We start from the raw sequence: 26,534 nt of genomic DNA, 5'->3' as shown, positions 1-26,534 counted from the left end.
GTCTATTGGTGTTGACACACCATAACTTGTTCTATATGTCCCTCCCTCAACATGTTTAAGAAATCCTAAGTCCTCGTAGTCTGCAGCAATATAGAATGCCAATTTATGATCTGTTAAAGCTGTTGAATTTAATTATTATAAACTATAATGCAGATTAGCAAAAGCACTTGAAATACATTTAACCTTGAGCTGCGAGGTATCTTGAAATATTGTGTCCTCATTCTTAGTATCTTTTTCCAGAAAATTATTTCCCCATCACTTATTTAGTGTTTTGCCAGGTGTGGGGAATCTTACTTGTTTGATTATTTTTGACATCTGTTTTTAAAATGCTTCCCAGTTATTAAACAGACAATTAAATGAGTTTTCTTCTCTCTATAGCCATGGACTTTGTGAGTCAAGAACGAGGTGAAATGACGATGCTCTATGATATCTTCTTTGCCTTCCTGAATACAGGAAAATACAAAGAGGCCAAGAAGATCATTGAGGTGGGATTTTAACTACAATACTCTAATCATGCGACTATTTAGACTCTTAATTAGAATACATTTAAAATTTTTAACCTTTAATTAGTCTTGATCTGATTCATGTTAATAAATAATGAAGGGCGGGGGGGGAAGAACTCGGCCAGCTTCTTAATTATGTATAATTACAGTTCAATATGCAACCAGACTCTCTCTTCTGAAGTTGTTTTCTTACTCTATCAAATTCACTGTTATATATCAAAATGATATTTGCATATTAAATCTTGGATTGTGAAACAATTAAATTAAACTGGCATTCCTGGGTGTAAAGTTACTAATCCTCTTTCCCAAGGAATTCTTTGTTCTTAAAAGCACTGGAATTTAATTTGCTGCAGACCATACTCAGATTTATTTGTAATGCTTGTCTACAAGTTAATCAGCCAAACAAGTGCTGTCTGCTACTGTTTGGCATTTAATTTAAATTTTTTTAAACCATGGTAAGCAGCTTATAGAAAGTGGTAGGTGACAAACTTGGTCTATTTAGGATTAGTATATTTTATCTAGACTTGATTGAAATTTTGCTTACTGAAATTGATAAGTCAAAAGGGCAGCTGCAGAGTCTGCCCAGATTGTGATATTTTTTCTTAGCGCTGTGTGTGTGTGTGTGTGTTTAAACTCTGCATTACTTGTCCAGTTAACATTGTAAAGGGGAGGGTCTTTCAGAAAATGAAACTTTGTTGTCTTCTTTCTTTGAACTTTCTTTTCTGAAACACCTTTTTTTCCTTTGGGGTAATCTCCTGAAGAAAAAAATACATGAGATAACAGAAATCCTCATCTGAATCATGAGACATTAAAAATCTTGCATAAAAATTATGTTAACTGGTTTTCTTTTCTTTTCTTTTTTTTTTTTTTAAGTCCTCTGATGGTAGGACAAAACTGTAACTTTTTAGAAAATGCTTTGCACTTCAGTAGAAAAGCAGTAGTCCTAAATGTAGTGAGTTTTTGGTGCTTTAATAGCTTTATTATGATAATACAGAAAAGAATACAATGCAATTATTATCAAGGGCTGAAGAGGAGTTTATTTTAAGAGTGTGACTGAAATACAAGAGAAAAGAAAGGTGTAAGGAGGAAAAAACTTGTTGTGGGATGTTTAGAAGTGAATGCTAAAGGAAATATAAGACATTTTGCAGTTTTCTGTGTTTTTACTAGCTGTTTCTTTGGATTTAATAGACTTTTCTTTCACAGTTTTTTCAAAGGTGCTCTTGAGTTTTCTTTGCACTGATGGTAATTTCTTTATCTTAAAGACTTTTTTCAGAGACTAGTTTAGTCATATTTTAAATTAATCAGACAGTAGACAAATTAATATTGTTTGATTTGGTTTGAAAGCCTACTTCCCTGTATAAATTAGCTGTTGCCAATTTACCTCTCCTGTTTCTTTAAGAATTAAGAAGTAATGAGTAAGTTAACTTTGGGGTGATGGACCGTGAAATGTTAAAACCAGCAAGAATCAGAGATTCTGACATAAACCCCGATGCTGTTATCAAAAGATCAGATGGACATCTGGCTGTCTTGCTTGTCTTTTTATGCTCATTGGGTTAGGATTTCCAAGTCTTGTGTAACCTTTTCAAAGTCTGATTTGGTCCTTTTGTATATGTGGGTTACGTTTCTTCTAAATGAAAGTTTATTTTCAATAACTACTGAACTATTCCTCATTTTGTGTATAGTAACAAAGGTAAATTCTAAACATCTCTGTTTGTAATGAAACAGATAATCAGGGCTATTTAGTGTTCCCTCTCTAAAAACGTTGACTGAAACTGAAGGTTACCATAGAATGCCATTGCCTTGGGAATTGAGAAAGTGATGAGCAAAGAGAATATAATGCCTCAAGCTATTATTGCTCAGTGGAGATCACTACATCAGCCTAGTGGTGTTGTGTTACTTAGAGAGCCCAGATGTGTGTTAGACACTTTGCAGACATATATACAGTAATGGCTTTGAAAAACTTGCAACCCAGGGCCCCGATCCTACAACTGGTTTGGGGTCTAAACCTTCAGCAATATGGGTGAATAATAATAGTAGTGAAGGTGTGAGGGGAGGAGATGAGAAGGGATACAAGAAGTCAGATCATGGAGTTGCAAATGTTTATATGAAGGTATGTAATTACATTTTAAATGTAGGTAGCTTGCTTATTAACCAAGCTAATTTAATTTTGTGGTGGTACAGAGATGAAATCATGGTTAGAGGAATGAGGGCATTTAGTAGCAGGAGAGGTTGGAGGGGCAGCAAGACTGAGATAGGAATGGTAGGCTAAAGGTAGATGGAAAAAGGTAGAGGTAAGGATCAATTGCAACAAAACAAGAACAAGAGTGAAGGGCACGGTGAGGCAGTGCAGATGCAAAACTGACTAGTTGCATTGCAACAGGTACATCTGAGGAAGTGGTAGCAGAGTCTGTTAATGATTGCTGGAGGATTCTGGTGTTGTGAGATTCCTGATGATGTTCTGTTGAAGATGTGCTGAGCAGAATAGAGTACAGGTTCTGGTCTTGAGATGGTTGAAATAACAAGTCCAGTAGTTTTGGTTTGTAGTCCCTTTGGGACTTGGTGGTGCCAGGTGAGGTAGTTTTGACACCTACACAGGGGGAGGAGAGTTGGAAGGCCTAATTTAGTCCAGCCTTTCCCACTGCTGCTGCTTGTGGTCTTTGGGGAAGCAGGACTCTGAAACTGTGTTGCGGGCAGGCCATAAGGTGTTAAGTTGCTACAGTCTTCAGGCAGGGAATTTTAGGGAAGGAGGAGGAGGGCAGTAGTTGCTGCAGTGCAGGTCTAACATCGCTCCAGGGTTCAGTCTTTTGCTGTGCACCCACTGACAACAGCCAGGTTCCTCACGGTACTGTCAGAGGAGGGGTTCTCAACACGTTTGTGACCAGATATTTAGACAGGTGCCTTTCTCTCACTTCCTGATGTCCAGGGTGCCATACAGTGAATTTCCCCAGTAAGTCACCAGTTCAGTTCAGGTTGCCTTAGGAAAAAAACATTGTTGGAGAAAATAAAGGCAATTAGAGACAAAATAAATATTAAGTTGAGTTTAATACTAAAACTGAAGATTAAAAACATAGAAGTGTAGTGAGCTTGCCCCAAAACTTAAAATATACTTATTAAACAGGGTGAAAAAATATACATCTTAGAAAATCCTTTTGCTTAACTCTTGTAAAAAAAAAAACAACAAAAAAACGAAAAAAACCACCTTTGTCTAGCTTCAGTCTGTGTGTGTCTAATCAAAATCTCATTCACACAGGGGTTTCTCAGGTAGTCTCTTGATTCTCTCCAGAGCTGGTAGATACAGTGTTTGGTTTGGGAGTGTGATGTGGTCATTGTGTGCTGCATTACTAGTATATTCTGACAGTAGGCCCAGTGTAACTGGGCAGAGAAGGATCACCCTGTGTAGCAATCCTTCAGTGACAGAGGGCTGTTGCACCCTCTATACTACAGAGTCTATAGCATCCCTTCTCTCTGTTGCCAAGGTAGCAGATGTGTCTAGAGCAAAGGATGCATGTTTGGGGTTTTGTTACATCCTGCCAACCACTGGTTGCCATTTTGGTCTTTGTCAGTTGGCATAACAGCATCCTTTAGACTACGCTAATTTATGCTTGGGGACTAGACTGCCACACAGTTGACTTAGGACCAGGGGAATGGAGGAGGGAACTTTATACCACTTGGGTATCTCTTCTCCCCCTCTCATCCCCCAACACATCATCCTACCATGTGTGCTCCTTGGATATAGTATGTGGGGGCTTATCCTTTAAAGATTCTGTTGTTGTGGTGATGTTACATCACCTCATGGTAGTTTGAATACACTTGCTGTGACTGCTGCTTTGTTCTAGCCCCTAGCTTAACTTGTTAGGCCAACTCCTCTTAATTCTTCATGTGCAGTCCTGCATACACAGCAATTAATTTGAAAAGTTCTTCAGTTACATTTTCAGACTGGCCATTTCCCTCTGATAATCATGCTCAATGCTATCATTAGAAATGTGTGGTGAAGAATTGTCTAGCTAAGCCACTAATTTGGCCTGGTCTACATTAGAAAAAATTACCTGTTTTTTAACAACAGTTTAAATTGCAACTGAAGACAAACTTTCTTCAGCACTGGTTCAGAAAACAATGGTGTAAATCTACTCAGAGCAAGTCTTAACCATAGTTTTCTGGAACAGAGATGAACAATGTGTTATAGACTATACCTACAGCTAAGCCATGTGCAGTTGTGAACCAGTGCTAAATCTATTAGCAGCAGCAGCGTGTGCTATTTCTAGTACAGACAACTTTCAGTGAAGTCACCACTACAGATTATTCACGCAGAAATTTCCTTGGTTCAAAATTATAAGATGAAACTGCCAGATATATAATTTTATGATTCACATATGATACCTTCTTTGAAGAAGATCTTGTGACATCAGAGCCTCAAAAGTAAATGTCCATAGCTCATTGAGAAAATGAGTGTCTGCTGAAACATACAAGTTGGAAGTTGCACAAGGGAAGGAGAAAGAAATGGGTCGCTAAATGAAAGCGCAATGTTGTCAAGTGAAGTAGCTTAGTCCATTGCTCTTTGGTCAGTCCTTTCAAAGCAGAAACAGTTTGACCAGTTAGGAGAATAGTGATGCAAAACTTTCCAAGCAAATTGATTGGCCATTGAAGGGTGTAATAAAATGAATATGAAGATTAGGTACACACTTATTTTAGGGTACGTACTTGGATAAAATTAGGTCTTTGAAGATATGGAGTACAATTCTCAAAAGTGCCCAAGTCCCGTTTTCAAATGTTGAAAGTTAGTGGGACTTAGGCTCCCAGTGCCTTAGTCACTTCTGAAAATGACTTAAATTCCTAAATCAGTTAGGCACTTCTGAAAAAATTACTTATACATAGTTAAGAAAATATTAAGTCATGTTTGAAAGTGCTAGCTGAAACTTATTTGAAAGAGAAAACCTCTTCAAGTGTATGTGAACTCATCTCATGTTTGAGTGCTCTGAAAAAAAAAACACCGTTTGAAAGATACAGGTAATTGAGCACAGATGAGCAAAACTTATTAACTGCCTCCTCCCAAGTGAAAAATGGAGCTGTGCCAGTTGTAATCTGACCTTTTGTACTTGTTTTTCAATTATTTGTAAACACTTGCAGTTGCTGAGGTAGATAAGTGCAAGAGTGTTTTTATGTAATTAAAGACTGTGTCACAGTGCATACACACAAGGGGGCTCAATTAAAAGTGTACAGACAACCATAATTCTGGCATTTTCTAGCTTTTGAGTGCTTGCTTTTGCAACCTTAACATACATTTGCTAGTTTTTTGGATGTTATAGATACAATCACAGTTAAACAATAGAATACCAATTGAAATACATTAAATATTTTTGGATGTTTTTCTATATTTTCAAATATATTTATTTCAGTTACAACACAGAATACAAAGTGTACAGTGCTCACTTTATAATATAATTTTTATTACAAATATTTCCACTGTAAAAATTATAAACAAAAGAAATAGTATTTTTTCAGTTCACCTGATACAAATACTGTGGTGCAATCTCTTTATTGTGAAAGTGCAACATACATATGTAGGTTTTTATTTTTTACATAACTGCACTCAAAAACAAAACAATGCCAAACTTTAGAGCCTACAAGTTCACTCAGTCCTGCTTCTTGTTCAGCCAATCATTAAGCCAAACAAGTTTGTTTACATTTACAGGAGATAATGCTGCCCGCTTCTTATTTACAGTGTCACCAGAAAGTGAGAACAGGAGTTCTCATGGGACTTTTGTAGCCAGCATTGCAAGGTATTTATATCCAGATATGCTAAACATTCGTATGACCCTTCACTGCTTTGGCCACCATTCCAGAGGACATGCTCATGATGCTTATTTAAAAAAAAAAATGCATTAATTACATTTGTGACTGAACTCTTTGGGGGAGAATTGTACGTCTCTGGCTCCGTTTTCCCTGCATTCTGCCATATATTTCATGTTATAATAGTCTTGGATGATGACTCAGCATGTGTTCTTCATTTTAAGAACAGATTTTGACAAAATGCAAGGAAGGTACCAATGTGAGATTTCTAAAGATAGCGACAGCACTCGATCCAAGGTTTAAGAATCTGAAGTGCCTTCCAAAATCTGAGAGGGATGAGGTGTGGAGCATGCTTTCAGAAGTCTTAAAAGAGCAACACTTGGATGCGGAAACTACAGAACCCGAACCACCACAAAAAAAAAAATCAACCTTCTGCTGGTGGCACCTGACTCAGATGGTGAAAATGAACATACGTCGGTCTGCACTGCTTTGGGTTGTTATCAAGCAGAATGTATCAGCATTGATGCTTGTCCTCTGGAATGGTGGTTGAAGCATGAAGGGACACATGAATCTTTAGCACATCTGGCATGTAAATATCTTGCAACGCCGGCTACAACAGTGCCATATGAGCTCTTGTTCTCACTTTCAGGTGACACTGTAATCAAGAAGCAGGCAGCATTATCTCCTGCAAATGTAAACAAATTTGTTTGTCTAAGCGATTGGCTGAACAAGAAATAGGACTGAGTGGACTTGTAGGCTCTGAAGTTTGTTTTGTTTAACAGTGCGATTAATCGTGATAAATTTTTTTAATCGCTTGACAGCCCTAATGTTTATATATTTCTTCAATGCTGTTGCCTCCCGCTCTCTTGTCCCTCCTTCTCCCCCCCCCCCCCGGCTTAATGCCACAATGTATGACAGCAATTTAAATTAGATACATCCTCAAGACAGGAACTTGTTGTTATACTTCGAGTGCTTGCTCATGTAGATTCCATTTAGGTGTGTGCTTGCCCACATGCACAGTGGTCGGAGATTTCTGCGATATCCGGAGGGCTGGCTGTGGCGCCCCCTGGAGTGCCACACTTATGTGGCAGCATCTCAGGTGCCGCCAGCCCTATGCCCTCTCAGTTCCTTCTTACTGCCTGTGATGGTTGGTCAGAGCGCCTTGTCTTGCATCACAAGAGCAGTAGCGGTTTTCTTTCATTGTCTTCTTCATAGACTTGGTTCTAATGATTTGTTTTATATAGTTCATAGTAGTTAATTATAGAGTTAACTTCGGGGCTTCATGGGGGTACTGCGGAGGTCAGATTCCCCCTCCCCCCCCCGCCAGCCCAGGCAGGTACTCACCCACCACCCTGGGAAGTGGCAGGGGCTCCCAGCCTATCATGGGGCCTTCAGCGCCAGAAGCAGTCCAGGCTGTTAAAGAGCAAGGCCAACTGGCTCCGCAGGTGCCGTATCAGGTGACTGTCACCAAAGGGCAAGCCCACTGGGGTGCGGCAGAATGGACTGACAGAACACCCCGAGCTGCCAGACTGCAGGCACAGGTCTCCATCACTGCGACTTCGGCCCCCAGCACCACACCCCGTCTCTCCAGCCAGAAGGCTTAGGTCCCCAATGAGATCCCCACCTACTGAGCACGGGACTCAAGGTGCTGTTCCCCATACCGCCAGTACCAGTGAATGTCCAGCCATAGGTCGACCAGGTGCCGGTCACCCTCACCAGGCGGTCTCCTTGACGTAGGTTGCCGTCCTGGAGGGGTCATTCAGGATCTTGGCACAGGTCTCATTCTCCCTGTTACTGTTCCTTGGGCAGGCGGTGCTACTCAACCTGCCAATCTCCCACCAGAGTGAGCAAACAGAGGGAGCCCTTCCCTGTCAAGGAAGGCGACAACACCCTCCCACAGGCGGTGCAGTCATCGTCGTCCCCCGGATAAGGCAGTAGCCGGGCCATCCCAACATAGGCCCCCAGACGACTTCAAGGAGCATCAGTTCCTCCTTAAACGGGTGACTGAAAACCGTGGCCTACAAATTGAGGAGGTTCCTGAGGAGGCTGACGACTTCTTCAATGTCATCTCGGCCACCACCCCAGCATGGGTGGAATTGCCTGTCCACCCTGGGGTCCTCAGAATACTCAAATCGTTGTAACAATCCCCCTCCTCTGAGGGCTTTGAGTATTTGTGCGCTCGTCCCCCTGCGGCATCACTGGCTGAGTCCACAGTAAACAAGCGGGACACCAAAAAATAAGGATGCCAAGACTCGAGGTTCCATCGGCTTAAGGACTCCCAAGGCACCCTCTGCTCTTGGGGGCTGCATACTCCTCAGCAGTCCAGGAAGCCATTCTGTCCTCTTCCTTCTCCTCCTCCACCGCAGTCCAGGTCGTGGGGGGCTCCCAGATTGGGCTGCTACCGGAGGAAAGACAAGGAGAAGGGGCTTAAGAGACACTATCCATCAGCATCCCACTTGGCGACTCAGCCTGACCGTCCCAGAAATCAGGGAGGCCAGAAGCAGCTGTTTTGAGGGTGTGCCTAAGGACAATGGCCCAGCCAATTCACCAGATCTATCCCCCTCCTTTCTCAGTCACCTCCGTCCTTTTCGGTCAGCCTGGTCCCGTATCACATCGGACCGCTGAGTGCTCGATACGGTTTCTTTGGACTACACCCTGCAATTTATAGCCTACCAACCTTCCCAGTCCCTCTTCCCTGTCCCTCTTCAGGGTCCCTTCTCACAAGCATCTCCTCGTTCAGGACATCTAAAATCTCCTGCACCTGGGGGCAGTGAAAGAGGTTCCTTGGAACATGAAAGGAAGAGCATTCTACTCCTGCTAATTCCTAATTCTGAAGGCAAAAGGGGGCCTCAGACCTGTCCTAGATCTGTATCACCTCAACAAGTCTGTCAAGAAGTTGAAGTTTCACATGGTCTCCCTGGCCTCCAACATTTCCTCCATGGATCATGGAGACTGGTACGCCGCTCTCGATTTGAAGGACACATATGTGCATTTCCATCTTTCTGGGGCACTAGCACTTCATCTGTTTCATGTTGGGCCAGCACCACTTTCAGTTCACGGCGATGTCCTTTGGTCTCTCATCAGCACTGAGAGTGTGCAGAAAGTGTATAGCGCCAGTGGCCGCTTACCTGTGACATCGGGGAGTCCAAATTTACCATTACCTCAACAACTGGTTGATAAGGGGCCGGTCCCTAGATCAGGTGCAGACGCATATTGATCTGGTCTGTTCCACCTGTCATGATCTGGGACTAATAACGAATGAGAAAAAGTCAACCTAACCACAGTACAATGCATAGAATTGATCGGAGCAGTTCTCGACTCCACTCAGGCCAGAGCCTTCCTTCCCAAGACTCACCACTGCCTACACGTGCCGAAGACTTTTGAGTCTCATGGTAGCATGTACTTACGTAGTCTGGAATGCACGGCTCCACCTCAGACCACTACAGGCATCAGTCTGTTCCCAAACCGTACAGCATGGACAGGGTGGTCAGGATTCCGAACAGCATACTGTTGTCTCTCATCTGGTGGCAGGATCCCACATTGGTGCAGGAAGGAGTTCCCTTTACAGGCCCAGCATAGTCAGTGACCCTTGTCTCTGACGCTTAGGACCTAGGATGAGGAGCCCACCTGGGCAATCTCAGAACTCAAGGTCGTTGGTTCAGTCACAATCGTTCCCTGCATTATCAACGCCAGGGAACTCAGGGTGGTTCAACTAGCCTGCCAAGTGTTTCTACCTCATATGGTGGTCCAGGTCCTGGTGGACAACATGGCTACAGTCTTCTATATCAACAGGCAGGGCAGAGCCAGGTCATCTGCCCTCCACAAGGAAGCGCTCCAGCTCTGGGATTTCTCCCTGCAGCACGACATCCATCTTGTGGCTGCTTAGCTCCCAGGAGCCAGGAACACTTTGGGAGATCGCATCAGGAGAACGTTCTCATCTCGCCATGAGTGGTCCCTTCATCTGGAGGTGGTCAGTTCCATCTTCCACAGGTGGGGTACTCCCCAGGTCGATCTGTTTGCTTCCAGGCAGAACAGAAAATGACATGTTTTCTGCTCGACTGGGGGCATGGACAGAGGAGCCCTGTCAGATGCCTTTCTGCTCCCATGGTCGGGGGCTCTGATCTACGCCTTCCCTCCAGTGCCATTACTGCCCAGGGTCCTCACGAAGATCAAGCAGGACAGGGCGAAGGTCATCCTCCATAGCGCTGGCTTGGCAACGCCAACACTGGTTCAGCACTTTGCTGGACCTCTCAGTGGCAGCCCCATTCCAGCTATTGCTCAGGTCAGATCTGTTTTCCCAGAACCACAGCAGTCTTCTGCAACTGAACCTGGTGGCTCTACATCTGACAGCTTGGCTACTGCGTGGCTAAACACTCGGCTGAGATTCAGCAAGTCCTGTTGCGGGGTAGGAAGCCCTCCACCAGAGCGACCTACCTGGCCAAGTGGAAATGACTCACCTGCTGGATTGCGGACAAAGGTGTCCGTCCCGAGTGGGCTTCACTGCAGCTCATTCCGGATAACCCTCTGAATCTCAAGCTCCAGGACTTGTCCCTCCCTTCAGTCAAGATCCATCTAGCGGCCATCTCATTTCCACCTGCCGTTTAAGCTCAGGATACCACGGACAGATTCTTTAAGGGCCTGAAGCACCTCTACCCACACGTCAGGGATCCCGTCCCTCCATGGGACTTGAATCTGGTGCTTTCGTGCTTCACAGGTCCCCCCTTCGAGTCTCTGGCTTCCTGTTCTCTTCTTTTCCTTTCCTGGAAGGTCGTGTTCCTGGTCGCGGTGATATTCATTTGTGGGCTTTCCTCATGGAGTCTGCCCTTTGCCCAGCTTCCGAGCCATCCCACCAAGATTCACCTCGTACCTCAGCCTCGGTGCGCAGTGCACCCCGGCACCAGGCTCCACCCGGCACCATTCCCCATTGCCGGTGCCCAAAAAGAAAACGAGGAAACGCGGATCCCCGGCTCCAGGCAAGAAGGGCCATGGATCATTGGGCAAGGGACCCAGTTCAGGCCACCCGGCCCCTCCGCAGCCACGTGTGCATGCCTCCCCAGTCAGGGCCCTTAGCCCCTTAAAAGTCCACCACCAACTTTCCGGAGTGGTATGGGATCGAAACCCCTGACGGCACCGACACCTTCTCAAGCTCCCCCGGCACCAAGAGAGCAGAGGCTCGCTCAGAGGTGGAGGCAGCGGAGCCTGTAGCCACCCCATAAACCTCCCTCCCACATGGTGGACAATTCCTCAGCGTTTACCCCAGTGGTGAAGTCTTTGTCTTCGTCCCCGGACGAGGTGGTTGCAGAAGCCTCAAGGCGCCTGCCGGACGATTTTAAAGAACCCCAGGCCCTGCTTCAACAGGTGGCTGAGAACTTGGGCCTAGAAGTGGAGGAGATGGCCGAGGAGGCAGACACCTTTTTCAGTTTCCTCTCAGCCTCTACCCGTGTCACACTACCAGTGCATGACGGAGTCCTCAAAATTGCCAAGGCCCTCTGGCAAACACCGTCGTCCATCGCTCCCACCTCCAAAAGGGCTGAAAAGAAGTACTTTTGTCCCAGCCAAAGGGTTCGAGTATCTTTATACCCACCCTCCCCCAGGCTCGCTAGTTGTCTCAGCAGCCAATGAAAAAGACAAGCAGGGGCACACCAGCTCATCTCCCAAAAACAAAGAGGCCAAAAGACTGGACTTGTTTAGGAGGAAAATTTATTCAACTACCAGCCTGCAATTCCAGGTGGCGAACCATCAGGCCCTCCTGGGCAGATATAGGAGTCCCATAAGTTAAAATTGTAAGTTCAAGGAGTCCCTCCCACAGGGTTTAGCCCAAGAATTCGGCACCCTGGTGGAGGAGGGCACCATGGCAGCTAGGTGCTCCCTCCAAATGACGTGGGATGCGGCTAACTCAGTAGCTAGGGTGGTTGTGTCGGTGGTGGTTATGAGGTGCAGCTCCCGGCTTCACACCGCTGGCTTCTCACAAGAGATGCAGACCTCAGTCCAGGACCTCCCATTCAATGGGAACGGGGGTTTTTTGGAGCAGAAGGATGCAAGGCTGTATGGGTTAAAGGATACTCAGGCCACCCTTTGCTCACTGGGCATGCAAGCGCCGCAGTCTGCACAGAAGCAGTTCTGGCCATCCCCACCAGCAAGGCCTTGGCTGTCTCATCCCGGGCCTGCAAGGAGAAGGGATAGGGACATATATTTCCACCTTCCTCCTTGCTGCCACCCTTCCTCCGCCCGTTCACCTGTGCAGCCCGGCCTGGCAAAGCATCTCGGGAACTAGAAGAGCTCATTTTGAGGGCACATTCGAGAGCGACGCCCCAGTCAACTCCCAGGATCCACCCCATTCTTTCCTCGTCTGTCTTCATCCCTACCGTTCGACCTGGTTGCGGGTCACCTCGGTCTGCTGGAAGCTGGACATGGTGTCACAAGGCTACACCCTGCAGTTTTCAGCCACCCCTCCCTCCCTCCCATTCCCGCTCTTTCCCATCTCTCTTCAGTGACCCTTCTCATGAGAAACTCCTCATTAAAGAGGTCAAGAATCTCTTGCACTTTGGGGGCAGTGGAGGAGGTCCCTCGGGACATGTCAGGAAAGGGGTTCTTCTCCCATTATTTCCTAATCCCCAAAGCAAAAGGGGGCCTCAGACCCATTCTGAACCTGTGCCGCATCAACAAGTCTTTCAAGAAATTGAAGTTTCACATGGTCTCCCTGGCCTGCATCATTCCCTCCTTGGATTCGGGAGACTGGTACGCCACCATCAACTTGAAGGATGCTTATTTCCGTATTCCAAGATCACAGACGTTTCCTCCTTTTCATAGTGGGTGAACACCATTTCCAATTCACGGCTCTCCCCTTTGGCCTCTCATCGTCCCCAAGGGTCTTCACAAAATGTATGGCACCAGTGGCCGCTTACCTGAGACCTTGAGGGGTCCAGGTCTTCCCATATCTTGACGATTGGCCTATTAAGGGTAGGTCTTGGGAACAAGTGCAGAGAAGCCTTGATCTGGTGCATTCCACCTGCAACAACCTGGGCCTGTTGGTAAATGAGAAAAAAATCCACTTTAAGACCAGTCCAAGTAATAGAGTTCATTGGGGCGGTTCTCAGCTCCACGCAAGCCAGAGCCTTCCTTCTGGAGGCGCATCTTCAGGCCACGTCGGACCTGATCTCCCATGTGAAGAACCACCTGTTCACCATGGCTCACACCTGCCTGCAGTTGCTGGGCCACATGGCTGCCTGTACATACGTGGTCAGTCCATTTCTGGCCTCCGCAAGTGTGGCGGCTGTCGGTTTATGTCTCCAACAGGCATGACCTAGACGAGTAGTCAGGGTGCCAGACCATGTCCTATCATCCCTGGATTGGTGGATGAACCCCAGGTCACAGTTGCAGGGAGTTCTCTTTGCGGCCCTCTCCTCATTGCTGACCCGGTCTCTGATGTTTCGGACCTGGGCTGGGGAGCCCACCTGGGCGAGCTCAGCATGCAAGACCACTGGCTGTGAGACGATCTGGCCTCCATATGAACGTCAGGGAGTTCAAAGCGGTTTGCCTGGTCTTCCAGGCTTTCTTACCCCAACTGAGGGATAAGAGGTGCAAGTCCTCACAGACCATACCACTGCGATGTATTACATCAAGAGGCACAGTGGAGCTAGGTTGTTGGCCCTTTGCCAAGAAGCTCTCTGCTTTTGGGACTTTCGTGTGCAGCAAGCTATTCATCTGGTGGTCGCACATCTGCCCAGGACTAGGAACGCGTTTGCAGATCACCTCAGCAGCACTTTCTCGTCTTGCCATGAGTGATTGCTGTATCTGGAGTCAGTCAGTGTTATCTTCTGGAAGTGGGGAACTCCCCAGGTGGACTTGTTTGCATCACATCAGAATAGGAAATGCCGAGTGTTCTGTTCACTCCAAGGGATGGACAGGGGTTCCCTGTCAGATGCTTTCCTGCTCCGGTGGTCTGAGGCCCTGATGTACGCCTTCCCGCCAGTGCTGTTGATCGACAGAGTCCTCGTGAATATCAAACAGGACAGGGTGAAGGTTATCCTGATAGCCCCCGAGTGGCCTCGCCAACACTGGTTTGGTAAGCTGCTGGACCTTTCAATAGCTACCCTGCTGCAGCTACCTGTCTGGCTGGACCTGCAGTCCCACAGCCATATGCTGGGCTATGGAATGACATATCCGGGCCAAGCAGCCTCGCTGCAGATGATCCTGGATTATTTTCTACACCTCAAGCTCCAGGGTTTGTCCCTGTCATCGATCAGGGTCCACCTGGCCACTATTTCGGCCTTCTACCCTCCATTCCAAGGCAGGTCGGTCTTCATTCACGACATGATGGCCCGGTTTTTGAAAGGTCTGGGGTGTCTCTACCCTCGCATCCAGGACCCTGTCCCTCTCTGGGACTTGAATCTCGTGTCGTCGAGGTTCATGGGGCCTCTCTTTGAACCTCTGGCTTCCTGCTCTCCTCTCCTGGAAGGTTTAGTTCCTGGTTGCAGTAACGTCTGCCTGCAGGGTGTCTGAGATCAGGAAGCTTAATTCAGGACTGCTCTATACAGTATTGTACAAGGATAAGGTCCAGCTGCAGCCGCACCCAGCATTCCTGCCCAAGTTTCCCAGTTTCCTGCCTGTCAGGACATATAGTTATCTGCAGGTTGCACGCCCTGGACATCAGGAGGGCATTGGCCTTCTACGTAGACAGGACAAAGCCATTTTGCAAGTCAGTGCAGCTGTTCGTTGGGGTGGCAGACAGGATGAAAGGTCGCCCAGTGTCTGTCCAAAGGATTTTGTCCTGGATCATGGCCTGCATCTGCTTACTACCATGAACTGACGAAAATGCCTCCACCGGCAGTAGTCAAGGGACGCTCAACTAGAGCGCGAGTGTCATCAGCGGCCTTCCAGGCTCAGGTGCTACTCCAAGAGATCTTAGAGTTGGTACCTAGTTGTCTGTCCGCACGTTTACGTCCCATTATGCACTTACCCAGCAAGTCCAGGGCGATGCTGGCTTTGGCAGAGCAGTGCTGCACACCACAAGACCATGAACTCCAAGTCCCCTCCATTGACACTGCTTGTGAGTCACCTAGAATGGAATCGATATGAGCAAGCACTCACAGAAGAAAAAACGGTTACCTACTTTTTCATAACTGTTGTTCTTCAAGATGTGTTGCTTATGTCCATTCCATTACCTGCCCTTTTGTCCCTCTGTCGGAGTTGCCGGCAAGAAGGAACTGAGAGGGTGTAGGACCAGTGGTGCCTAATATATCAATGCATGGGCGTGCCACTCAAAGGGGCGCCACTGCCAACCCTATGGATACTGCTAAGGCAAAAAATCTCCAACGACCACGGATGTGGGCATGCACACACACAGAATGGAGCAGACATAAGCAACACATCTCAAAGAACAACAGTTACGAAAAGATAGGTAACTGTTCTTTCATAAGCTTCCATTAAACCAAGGCGAAGAGGGCCTTACAAGAAAATGGGAAGAGAAGACATCAAAATTTGGGACAGAGACTCATCCTTTTAGAAAATCATTCTTTTAGTAGAGATACAGGGAACACCTAGTAAAAGAAATTCTATCGTTGAAATTTTCAACATATAATACATAGCTTTTTTTAAAGTCTTTTTTTAACCAAGCTTAAATTTTATTGTATGAATACTCTTCTGTCTTTGGACCTAGTTAAATCTCATGCACTAAAATATTTTTTAATATTTTTGGGAAGGATGCTTTTTCTGCAATGCATAAGTTGTACTAGGACATGAAGAAATACTTGAAAATGCAGTAGCCGACAAAATTCAAGACCTGACAAGTGAACTATTTTCGGTTAGTACATAATCAAAAAAAGTTTGGTGTGCAGAATAGATATATCAACAGATGTCTAGTAAAATTGTAATAGTAAATTGATTAAAGCACAGAATTGTGACATGCTTTACATTGTGAACAGACTTCAAGATACCGATTGCCACTGGTTTTAGATATTCTTAATCTATCATAAAAACAATGAAAATATTTCTAGGTTTGAGATTGAGAGATTACAACCCTCTTTCATCCAGATTGCTTTTTGTATGAATCTACATTATAAAATCAACATGAAACTCAATTTTGTGTTGGACATAAAAGTACTGGAGAAAGATGTTACTTGATTTGTAGCAGTGTAATTTGGCCTTTTTAATATAGGTGGTGCAAGAATAATCTAGGGAGCTAAATTTCTGATGCCAGATACAGAGAATCAATGTTGTGACCTGCTGAGAAGATTCTTTCAGTTTGGGTGACAATGGGAACAAAAATAAAATGTGTGGGTACTTGTTTAAATATATTTAAAAAGTGTGTGTGTGTGTGTGTGTGCGCGCGCGTGCTTACCTACTAGGCCAGGACACACTATTCTCATGTTTTAATATTTGGTCACTTTAAAAAGTAAACTGATATCTTTCAAATATAGCAATCTCCAGTAATTTTTAATTAGCTGCTGCTAATCCAAAAATGAGTGAGATAATATTGGACTGTAGTTTTTTATAATATACTTTGGTACATTGGGTACTGTACATAGTGGAAACAATAAAATTTGAACATAAAAGTTTGCTTCCTCTCTTAGCACAAAACTACAATCTTGAGGGTCAGGGTTGTTTCTCTCTCCCCTCTCCCGTCACTTTTTTTATTCTTAGGTATGCTTGGAGGAGGTTGGTTCCCTTGAACTTGTAGATTATTAGTTACTTGAAAGGGAATTTTTCATTAATTTTTAATAAGGTTTCATGTTCAAGGTGTTGGTAGTTTCCTGTTGGTAATGTATAGGGAAGCAGTTATTCCCACGTTTGTATGTTTGGTAGATTGGTATTAGTTTACAAGGATAACATATTATCAGAACTCAATTTCACTCATTTTGAATGGTTATTAGTACACTTGTTATATTTTCTTCCACTTTACAGTACTTTCTTAATTTGTTTTTTCCCTTACTCCCTCAAGTGATTTTTCCCCCTAAGGTGTGACTTCTTAAGGTGTATAAAATTGCTAATGTTGTTGGATCAGTATGCCAATTTCTGATGTGCAAAATAAGTATTCTAGATGCCAAAGTCTCCTAGATTGCTACTCACCATGTCTTCTTTGGCTGTCCCTCGATGCGAGGATGATGTCTGCCAAGGGGGTTCATAGGTGGGCTTCTAAGTGGCTGAGGAGCCCAATTCTTGTCCTGCAGATTTCCCCACAGAAGTGACAGGTGTAATCTTGGAGGAGACACAGTTGTTGGCTGGTCTGTTGTGCCCTTTCTTTCCTCCTTTGTCAATTCTCTGTCTCATGAGCACATCTGTTCTCCTCAGAGTGAGCTGTGGCTTAGTGTGTGGTGTGGCGCCACTATGGTCTGTTCCATGCTGAGTCCTCATAGTTTGTTGGGTTGATGCCTCTCTTTTTAAGGTGTACTTTCAGTATGTCTTTGGAGTACTTCCACTGCCCTCTGCAGGCCCTTCTTCCCTGACTTAATTGAGAGAAGAGTACTTGCTTCGGAAGGCAAATGTCAGGAATATGTACACAGTGGCCAGCCCAGCAGAGCTGGTGTTTCATGACTTGCGTTTCTATACTGCTGATGTTGGCTTCAGAGAGAATGCTGATGTTAGTGCGTTGTTTTTTCCAACTGATCCTGAGAATCTTTCTGAGGCAGCGCTGTTGGAACCGCTCCAGCTGCTTGAGATGTCATCTATAGGTTACCCAGGTCTCAGACCCATAGAGAAGGGTGGGGATGACAACAGCCTTGTAAACCAAGATCTTGGTGCCTGTTTACAGATCCCTATCATTGATGATTCATTTGAATAGTCTTCCAAAGGATGTGCTGGCACAGCGAATCCTGTATTCAATTTCTGTGTCAATGTTGGCTGGGAGAAGTGGATGCCAGGGCATGGAAAATGGTCCACGTTTTCCAGGTGTTCTCTGCTATTGGTGATTTGTGGAGTACGGAAAGTAGTTTGTGCAGGTGAGGGCTGGTAGAATACGTGGGTTTTCCCGATGTTGAGAGAGAGACCCATGCTGTGATAGGTATCTGCAAAAAGATTTAGGGTACTTTGCAGGTCAGCCTCTGCGTGGGCGAGAATGACATAGTCATTTGCATAATGGACAATGATGCCAATTCTCGTGATCTTAGATTTTGTTTGGAGACGTTGGAGATTGAGGAGTTGGCCATCCGTATGATACTCAATCCCAATTCCATCAGGAAGGCGGTCATGGATGAGAGTCAGGATCACGGCAAGGTAAATGGGAAAAGTGTTGGGGCAATGACCCAGCCCTGCTTGACACCAGTGCGAATGATGAATGGTTTGGTCTCTGAGCCGTTGCACAGAATGGTGGCAGTCATCGCATCGTGGAGTAGACTGATGATGGAAATTTAATTTCTGTGGACAGCCAGACCTATACGGCGCCTTCCATAGGGCATCACGATTGATAGATTCAAAGGCCTTGGTTAGATTGATGAATGCCACAAATAGTTCCTTATGTGCTCTCTGTAATTCTCCTGAATCTGTCATACCATGAAGATCATGTGCTTCGGGATGGCCTGAAGCCACACTGATTCGGGGAGGAGTTCCTCGGCAAGAGGGAGAAGGCAGTTTAGTAGGATCCAGGCAAGGATCTTCCCTGTGATGGAGAGGAGGGCAGTAACCTCTCTAGTTCCCTCACAAAGATCTGTCCACTTTCTTGAATATTGTAACATGTTCACATTCTTAAAGTCAGGTGGAATTTCTTTGCAGGTCCAGACTTTGTCAAGGAGTTGGCAAAGTTTGTGCTGGAGCATTGTTCCACCAGCTTTAAAAACCTCAGCTGGGATGCTGGCTCTGCCTGGTGCCTTGTGATTTTTTTGTCTGGGTGATGGCATGCCGGACTTTCTCAGAAGATGGGGGATCAGCAAAGTGTTCCATTGCTGAGTGTTGTGAAATAGGCTTACCATCTATTCATTGTACTGAAGATGTCAAGAACCATCAAAAAGTTGAAGGTTTGAAAACTTCTCTCCCTTTCCTGAAAGGAGGGTGACTAAAGTGAAGGCAGCATTTCTTGTTGTTCATTTTTGTCTGACCATAATTTGCTGTTACTAGCAACAGAACTACTTTGTCTGCTTCATTGGTCTTATTGCATCTTCTGGCTAGCAGCCTGTTTGGTCCCCCTAGCTTCCAAAAAACTTCAATTGTCCAGCTATACTGAAAGAAGGACAGGAGACATTTGATATGGATATAATCACACCTCAACTTCATTATTAGATGTCTGGGACTTCCCAGCAGATAAAAGCGTACAGTGCAGGTAACCCTATGTTTATTCCATAATTACCCTGGGGGCTTCCATCAGCTCCCCTTTTTCCATCCGGGTGCCCCCAGCCAATCCATTGCTGGGACCTTACCATCCCACCCACTCCTCCCCTTGTAGGAGGGTTAAGGTGGGCTATAAGAAATGGGGGTTGGTTCTCTGCCGTACCAATCATAGGAGTCATCCCCACCCATTCCACATCCTTTTTAAAATCCATTTCCAATCCATTTTTCCGGTCACTGTATACCTTCCCTATGGCTACAAAAGGATCTTTCAAAACTGGGTGACTGGGCAACAAAATGGCAGATGAAATGCAATGTTGATAAATGCAAAGTAATGCACTTTGGAAAACATAATCCCAACTATACATATAAAATGATGGGGTCTAAATTGGCTGTTACCACTCAAGAAAGAGATCTTGGCGTCACTGTTGAGAGTTCTCTGAAAACATCCACTCAGTGTTCAGTGGCAGTCAAAAAAGTGAACAGAATGTTGGGAATCATTAAGGAAGGGATAGATAATAAGACAGAAAATATCATATTGTCTCCATATAAATCCATTGTACGCCCACATCTTGAATACTGCATGCAGATGTGGTCACCCATCTCAAAAAAGATATATTGGAATTGGAAAAGGTTCAGAAAAGGGCAACAAAAATTATTTGGGGTATGGAATGGCTGCCATATGAGGGGAAATTAATAAGACTGAGGCTTTTCATCTTGGAAAAGAGACGGATAAGGGGGGATATGATAAGGGTCTATAAAATCATGACTGGTGTGGAGAAAGTAAATAAGAAAGTGTTGTTTACTCTTTCTCATAACACAAGAACTAGGGGTCACCAAATGAAATTAATAGGCAGTAGGTTTAAAAAAAAACAAAGGAAGTATTTTTCACACAATGCACAGTCAACCTGTGGAACTCCTTGCCAGAGGATGTTGTGAAGGCCAAGACTATAACAGGGATCAAAAGAGAACTAGATAAGTTCATGGAGGATAGGTCCATCAATGGCTATTAGCCAGGGTGGGCAGGAATGGTGTCCCCAGCTTCTGTTTGCCAGAAGCTGGGAATGGGCGACAAGGGATGGATCACTTGATGATTATCTGTTCTGTTCATTCCCTCTGGGGCACCTGGCATTGGCCACTGTCAGAAGACAGGATACTGGGCTAGATGGACCTTTGGTCTTGACCCAGTATGGCTGTTCCTATGTTATGATGCTTTTATGCTTAAGCCAACTCTCTGACATTTTTCTGTTTCAAGTCTTCTAATACTTGGAATATTAAACTAATTTGTTATAGTAGGAGCAGAAGCTGCTTTGTTAATGATGTGAAACCATTTAATAAATCCCTGTTTTCAAATAGTTTGAATTCTTTTCCAAGAATTGTTTGCTTTCATTTCCATCCTTGGGTCTCTTCCCAGAGGAGAATTTTTAATGGTAGTGCATAAATTTGTTTCCAAAAATGGTCTTTCATTAGACCAAATGATGAGCATTTGAAAAATCACATGCTGAATCTGCACAGTGTAAAGAGTTTTGCTAAACTAATAAACTTAGCACTGAAGAGAGGATTTTATATGTATGCGTATATCAACAGCTAAATAAATACTGAACTCCTTATTCCCCCTTGAATGTTCCAAATCAGTCCACACTCATGTTTTTCTCACAAATAGGGCAACTAGGTTCCACTGACTTCCATCAAGGATAGCAATGTTTTGGTGCTGTATAGCCAAATAGTTCCAAAGATGGAATTTTCTTTCCCAATATTCTTCAAGCCATTAGTTGAGACCCTGGAAGCCCTGGAGACCGGAAGCTCCCTTTGAATTTTCTCCTTTTGAATTTAATTATCTTAGGGTTTTCTTAGAGCAAAATATTACTTTTGTGGAACTACTGTTAAGTGATTTACCTATGTGTTTAGGATCAGACCAAAAGTTAAGGAAACATTGGAGTTACCTAGTAGTCACTCAAAATAAGGAAATACTGATACTAAGGTTTAATACACAGTCTTAACTGTGCCCTTTGTGTTTTTCTTTTACTAAATAATGATCAAATAATATGTTAAATATTCTGTTCTCATATTTTTTTAAGCTACAACTTTAAGGTATCACCTGGTAGCCATGTTAGTCTGTATCCACAAAAACAATGAGGAGTCCGGTGGCACCTTAAAGACTAACAATTTTTTGGAGGCGTAAGTGGCAGCAAAATCCACTATAACTCTTTGGCGAGTTGTACAGAGCTATTTTTAAGATTGAGTCGGGTTGCTGAGGGATTTGCTGTTTTAGTAAAGTTGCTGCTGCCTCATACTTCTCTGCTCAGCTCCGCTTCCCCATCAGCACAGGCTCTGACTCTGTCCCATGCCACAGAGCTCCAGTTACTATCTCCCTGTTGGCTGACCGTTCAGGAATTGAGAGCCAATCAGGTTCTGGCCAAGCCCCACTCTCCTCCCAGCAGTGGGTGAGAGCAGGGCACACCGCCACCAACTGGGAGGAAGTAACCAGTGCTGGGTGGCATGGGATGGAGACTGAGCCTAGGCTGATGGGGGGCCTGGTGCAGGGGCTCTCTGTGTGGCCAAACCTGTGTCTTTGGGGGAGCAGAGTGGAGGCAGAGACCAGGAGTAGCAGGACCCTGTGTGTCAGGTCGCAGTGCCTCTAAAATTTGGCTTAGCTTCCCCTCTGTCATGCCAGGAGGGAAGGGGTTCCACTGCTACATCACCCACCTCTGATTACTGCCTTCCCATTGTCAGAGATGTGCCCTGACCCACCTACATTTAGGGGGCTGGTCTGGTCTGGTCAAAGTTATATTGGCTGTAGGAGATGGGAACCAATGAGAAGGCAATAACCGGAGTTGGGTGGCTTGGGGCAGAGCTCCTCCATTGCCTGAATGACTCAGAGGTGTTTGGACCAGTGAGTAGTGGTGTGACCCAGTGCATAGACTCCTACTACCAATCCCGTACTCAGCTCCATACTGCCCGCAGCCCCCGTCACTTTAAGCACTGTGTCTGCTGTCCATATTTGTGTGGGCCAGAGTGGTAATTGGGTGGACTGTTGCCCACTCAGGCCCAGCCATGGCTACACCCCTGCCATTTATGGGCAGGCCAAATAAAATGATCTGATAGGTTGGATGCGGCCCATGTGCTGCCATTTGCCCAACCCTGACGTGCACAGAACTTGGGTATCTCTACCGCCATCTTGTCAAAACCTACTCTTGCTGAAATCCAGGAAACTCCTCTTTGTTTATATAAAAAGATCCTCTCTCCAGACCGGCCAGTATTTCATTAGATAGGCAATTTTCTTCTTACCACATTATAAATTGAGGCTAGGCCAGCTAGAAAATACAACTCTCGGGTAAAGAATTGCCTCCCTGAGGTATCTTTTTGAAGGAACTTTTCATTTTGTGAGGAAAGACAGATATCCAAAGACTGTTTCCAATGGCTGTTACCTATCCACTCCCATGTTTTGAATGCATCATTAGCAGAATTGTGACCTATGATACAGAAGATGCTCCCGAGGAAGCTTTTTTATGTTCTTCTGCTAGTCTTTCTCATTCAAGTCATCTTTCTTTACATACATACGCAGAATTAGTGAGTGAATTTCCATAGCATTTCAGTAATTCGTTGTTTAGGTAACTGATTTCTAAACCCCCTTTTCCACTCATGGTATGTAAAACTGGTGTGGGGATATACAAAAGCACATATCCTAGCCTTAAAAAGCTTTTTAAAAATATGGGGCTAATGAGAAATAACATATCTTGCTAACATAGTGCATTAACTTTTTCTACACTGCAAAATCAGGAGTAAACCGAATTATTTTTACTATTGCTTGGATTCCAAGAGTAAAATTTCAGGAAAATGGCTCTATTAGATTTACGAATTCTGTATTTTGGGATGTAAATTGCTTGACACTGACCCTCTTTAATGCAGAACATTTCTTAAAAGAACAAAGAGCAAAATAAAAGGTGATATTCTTAGCCAGAAAAAGTATAATCTGAAACCCAAGATAGCATAATCTCTTATAGATGCCCTTATTTTTATCTGCATACTGTAAATTACAAGAGAATTAATGGTGACCTCTTGAGTATTTTAACTGGGATTGGGGATAGCTATTCAGCGTAATTGGTGTTTTAATAAACTTTATACGAGGTTCCTGCACTAGGATTCTGTGTTTTAGTTTGTCGCATTGTAGAATGTTTCCTTCTAAATACACTGTTTAAAATTCAGTAAAATGGTAAGAGATAAGCCACAAATATGGATTTTCGTGCAAGCCCTAGAGATTTTGTTAATCTGACCTAGATGTTCTTTTGATGATTGAGATCTGCTGTATGCGAAAACACTTCTCAATTTCAAAATGAAACATAAGAATATCCGTGGTATAACTCAGCTGTCCTTGTAGTGACAGGCACATCAATCATTGCTGAACAGGAAAGGATTTACTATATAAAGTTTGCAGCTTTGGAGCATTTAGATCATTGGCATTGAGATCAGCAATGATATTGGAAGTTGTAAGTGAATGCAGCATTTGCATTTTGCCATGTCACAAAGAGGATTAACTACAGATGAAAGTAACATACTTTTTTCTTTTTAATTTTCAAGGGCTTGTTGTATAAGATGTTAATTCTTATTGATTCAGTTTTCCATGTATTTTTGCATGAAACTGCCCAGTAGATGTTTACAGTAGAAAAGCACTGAATAGAGGCATATTTATCAGCGTAATTGTTGCTGTTTACAACATAGTTTCATTGTGTACACCTGCACTTCATACACTGAAACCTATACAAGAGACCTCTGTTTTTGCATAATCTCTTGCCTTGAGACCATCCTACAGTATCACCAAACATCTTGAGAACAATAGTGCTTTATCTCTACTGGAAGACTACGTCGTTACGCAACTGATTTTTATTCATCCTTGTAAATAGTTACATTAAACAGTTTGCATTATTGGCGGGGCTGGAAGCACTGCCTGTTATTAAAGTTGCCTCAGACCCCATTGTTAGACCCTTTTTTCAGTAGTTTATAAATTTGCCAAACATTTTTGGTTTGAAATTTTTCTTATCAGTTTTCTTCTTTGAACAGTACTTGAGTCCCTATGCAATGGAGCTGGAATTTTACATGTGTCAGATGGGTGGCCTTTTTATCATGATGTGCCTTTTGTCGTTGTTAAAATCTACCCAAATTGGGCCTTTGAAAAATCACAGTTTGCACATTCTCAGTAAAGACTTGTTAGATTTTAGCAGCTAAACTCCATGAAGATTCTGTCCACACAGGGCATGTTCCGTCTTCAGGCTGAACAGGACTTTCCCTGCAGTTGCAGCTCTGGGCTGCTGCAGGCTGAACTGGAGCTGTGACCCTGAACTGAGAGCAAAGAGAATCTCTCTCCTGTAACCGCAATGGCCTCCAGCTGGGCCCAGGAGGAGGAAGCTGTCTGATTCAAATGTGGAGGGGGCAAGGAGTCGGGTAGGCATGGGGAAATAGATAGGGACAAGGAGCATGGGGCAAGGGACTGAAGGAAGAGAAGGGGAGAAGGAAACTAAGACTGGTGTGGGAGACTGGGATTGGCTAGGCAAGGAGACTGGGACTGTGAACCATTGGGGTGGGGGGTAGAAATTGAGTGGAGAGAGGAGATGGGAAGAATTGAGACTGGATGGGAATAGACTGGGACAGGGAGCTGATGGGGTGGGAAAAAAGAACATTGAGATTGGATGAAGAGCCCAGTAAAGGAGGTTGGGATTAGGAGTCACTGGGAACAAGGAACGTGGGTGGAAGGGGCAGGCAATGGAGACCAGTGTGGAAGAGAGAGAGACTGGTTGGATGAGGAGCTGGGAGGCGGGACGGGGACTGGGAATGGCTGAGCAAGGAAATTGGGACTGGAATGAAAAGCCTGAGAAATGGAAAATGGGACTGGAACATGAAGTCAGGAGGCAGGACTGGGACCTGGACATGTTGGAGATTATGGGGCAGAAGGGATCAAGCTTGGAGGAAGTGGAGAGAAGTCTGTGCCCACTAGAGAACACCCACCATCTGAGCGGAAATCGAACCCAAGGTTCCTGAATCTCTCTGACCATTCCTCTGCTGTCAGTAAATATCTGTGACATACCCAGTGGCTACGTGTCCCGTTCCCCTTAATGCTTGTTCCTCATAAAGGATAACAACCTTCTCCTGCTATCAATTATTTCAAGTGGCAGAGGTCTTTGTGGTGGATCTAAAAGCTTCATCTCTGCTGATAAACCCTGCAAGTGTCAATATGATGCCACATGATGAAGTTTCAGGTTTTTCATTTTGCTTTAAAAAAAAAAAAAAAAAAGCCCTAGGAAATTATACACAAACAGTCTGTGTTAAAAGAGTGTTAAGGTTGCAAAATCGAGCACTAAAGAGTCATTTTTTACAGAAGCTGGAAGGTAAGGGGGGGAATTCCTTCCTGACTCCAAATTTGTTATTCGTTTAACCCCCTTTATACCCACGATGCCACTGATGCCTAAGTAAGTGGCCATTCTTCTTCTTCGAGTGCTGATTCCTGTGTGTATTCTAGTGTGGGTGTGTGCACGTGGCAGGAGTCAGAGAATTTTTGCAAGCACTGTTCATTGGGTCTGCTCGTGTGCCCTTGTCTTCCTCAGGCTTCCAACTGAAGGCATAAAGAGTGGAGCAGACAATTGCCTCTCCAGTTCCTTACCGCTGCATGGCTTGGGTCAGAACTTCCAGTGTCCAGAGATTTTCTTTGATTTCTTAGATTTGTAACTATTTCAGAGTTTGCCTTTAGTGCCTTTTGCATGTAGTTCTTTGTAGTTTAGTTTCATAGCTTTTTAGGAAAGTTTTCTAGTTGGATATATTTTTCACCTCAGAGACCCCTCCTCCCCCAAAATAACCTATTACAGGTATTGCAATGTGCCCCAAACTTCAACTGTCAACAGTTGTGTGTCCTGCCCTGTTCTTTCTCAGTCAGTGACAATCACCAACACAGTTTGTACAGTCTCAAGGAAGCACATGTCGCCAGTAGGTGTAATGTATGCC

At 44.5% G+C, this 26,534-nt stretch overlaps 1 protein-coding gene across 3 annotated transcripts in view; it reads left to right on the top strand.

Moving 5' to 3' along the window:
• The window catches only part of LRPPRC (leucine rich pentatricopeptide repeat containing), a 168,541-nt gene that overhangs the window by 76,768 nt on the left and 65,239 nt on the right, over positions 1 to 26,534 (top strand). For all 3 annotated transcript variants that reach the window (XM_077813850.1, XM_077813849.1, XM_077813848.1), the window contains one exon: positions 379 to 485. In XM_077813850.1, the coding sequence (XP_077669976.1) occupies positions 379 to 485 (107 nt within the window). The remainder of the gene's footprint in view (positions 1 to 378; positions 486 to 26,534) is intronic.

This window comes from Eretmochelys imbricata, chromosome 3 (genome assembly GCF_965152235.1).
Source record: "Eretmochelys imbricata isolate rEreImb1 chromosome 3, rEreImb1.hap1, whole genome shotgun sequence".
Lineage (NCBI taxonomy): Eukaryota > Metazoa > Chordata > Testudines > Cheloniidae > Eretmochelys > Eretmochelys imbricata.
The sequence above is the reverse complement of the archived record's forward strand: the minus strand, read 5'-3'. Positions and strand labels throughout refer to the sequence as shown.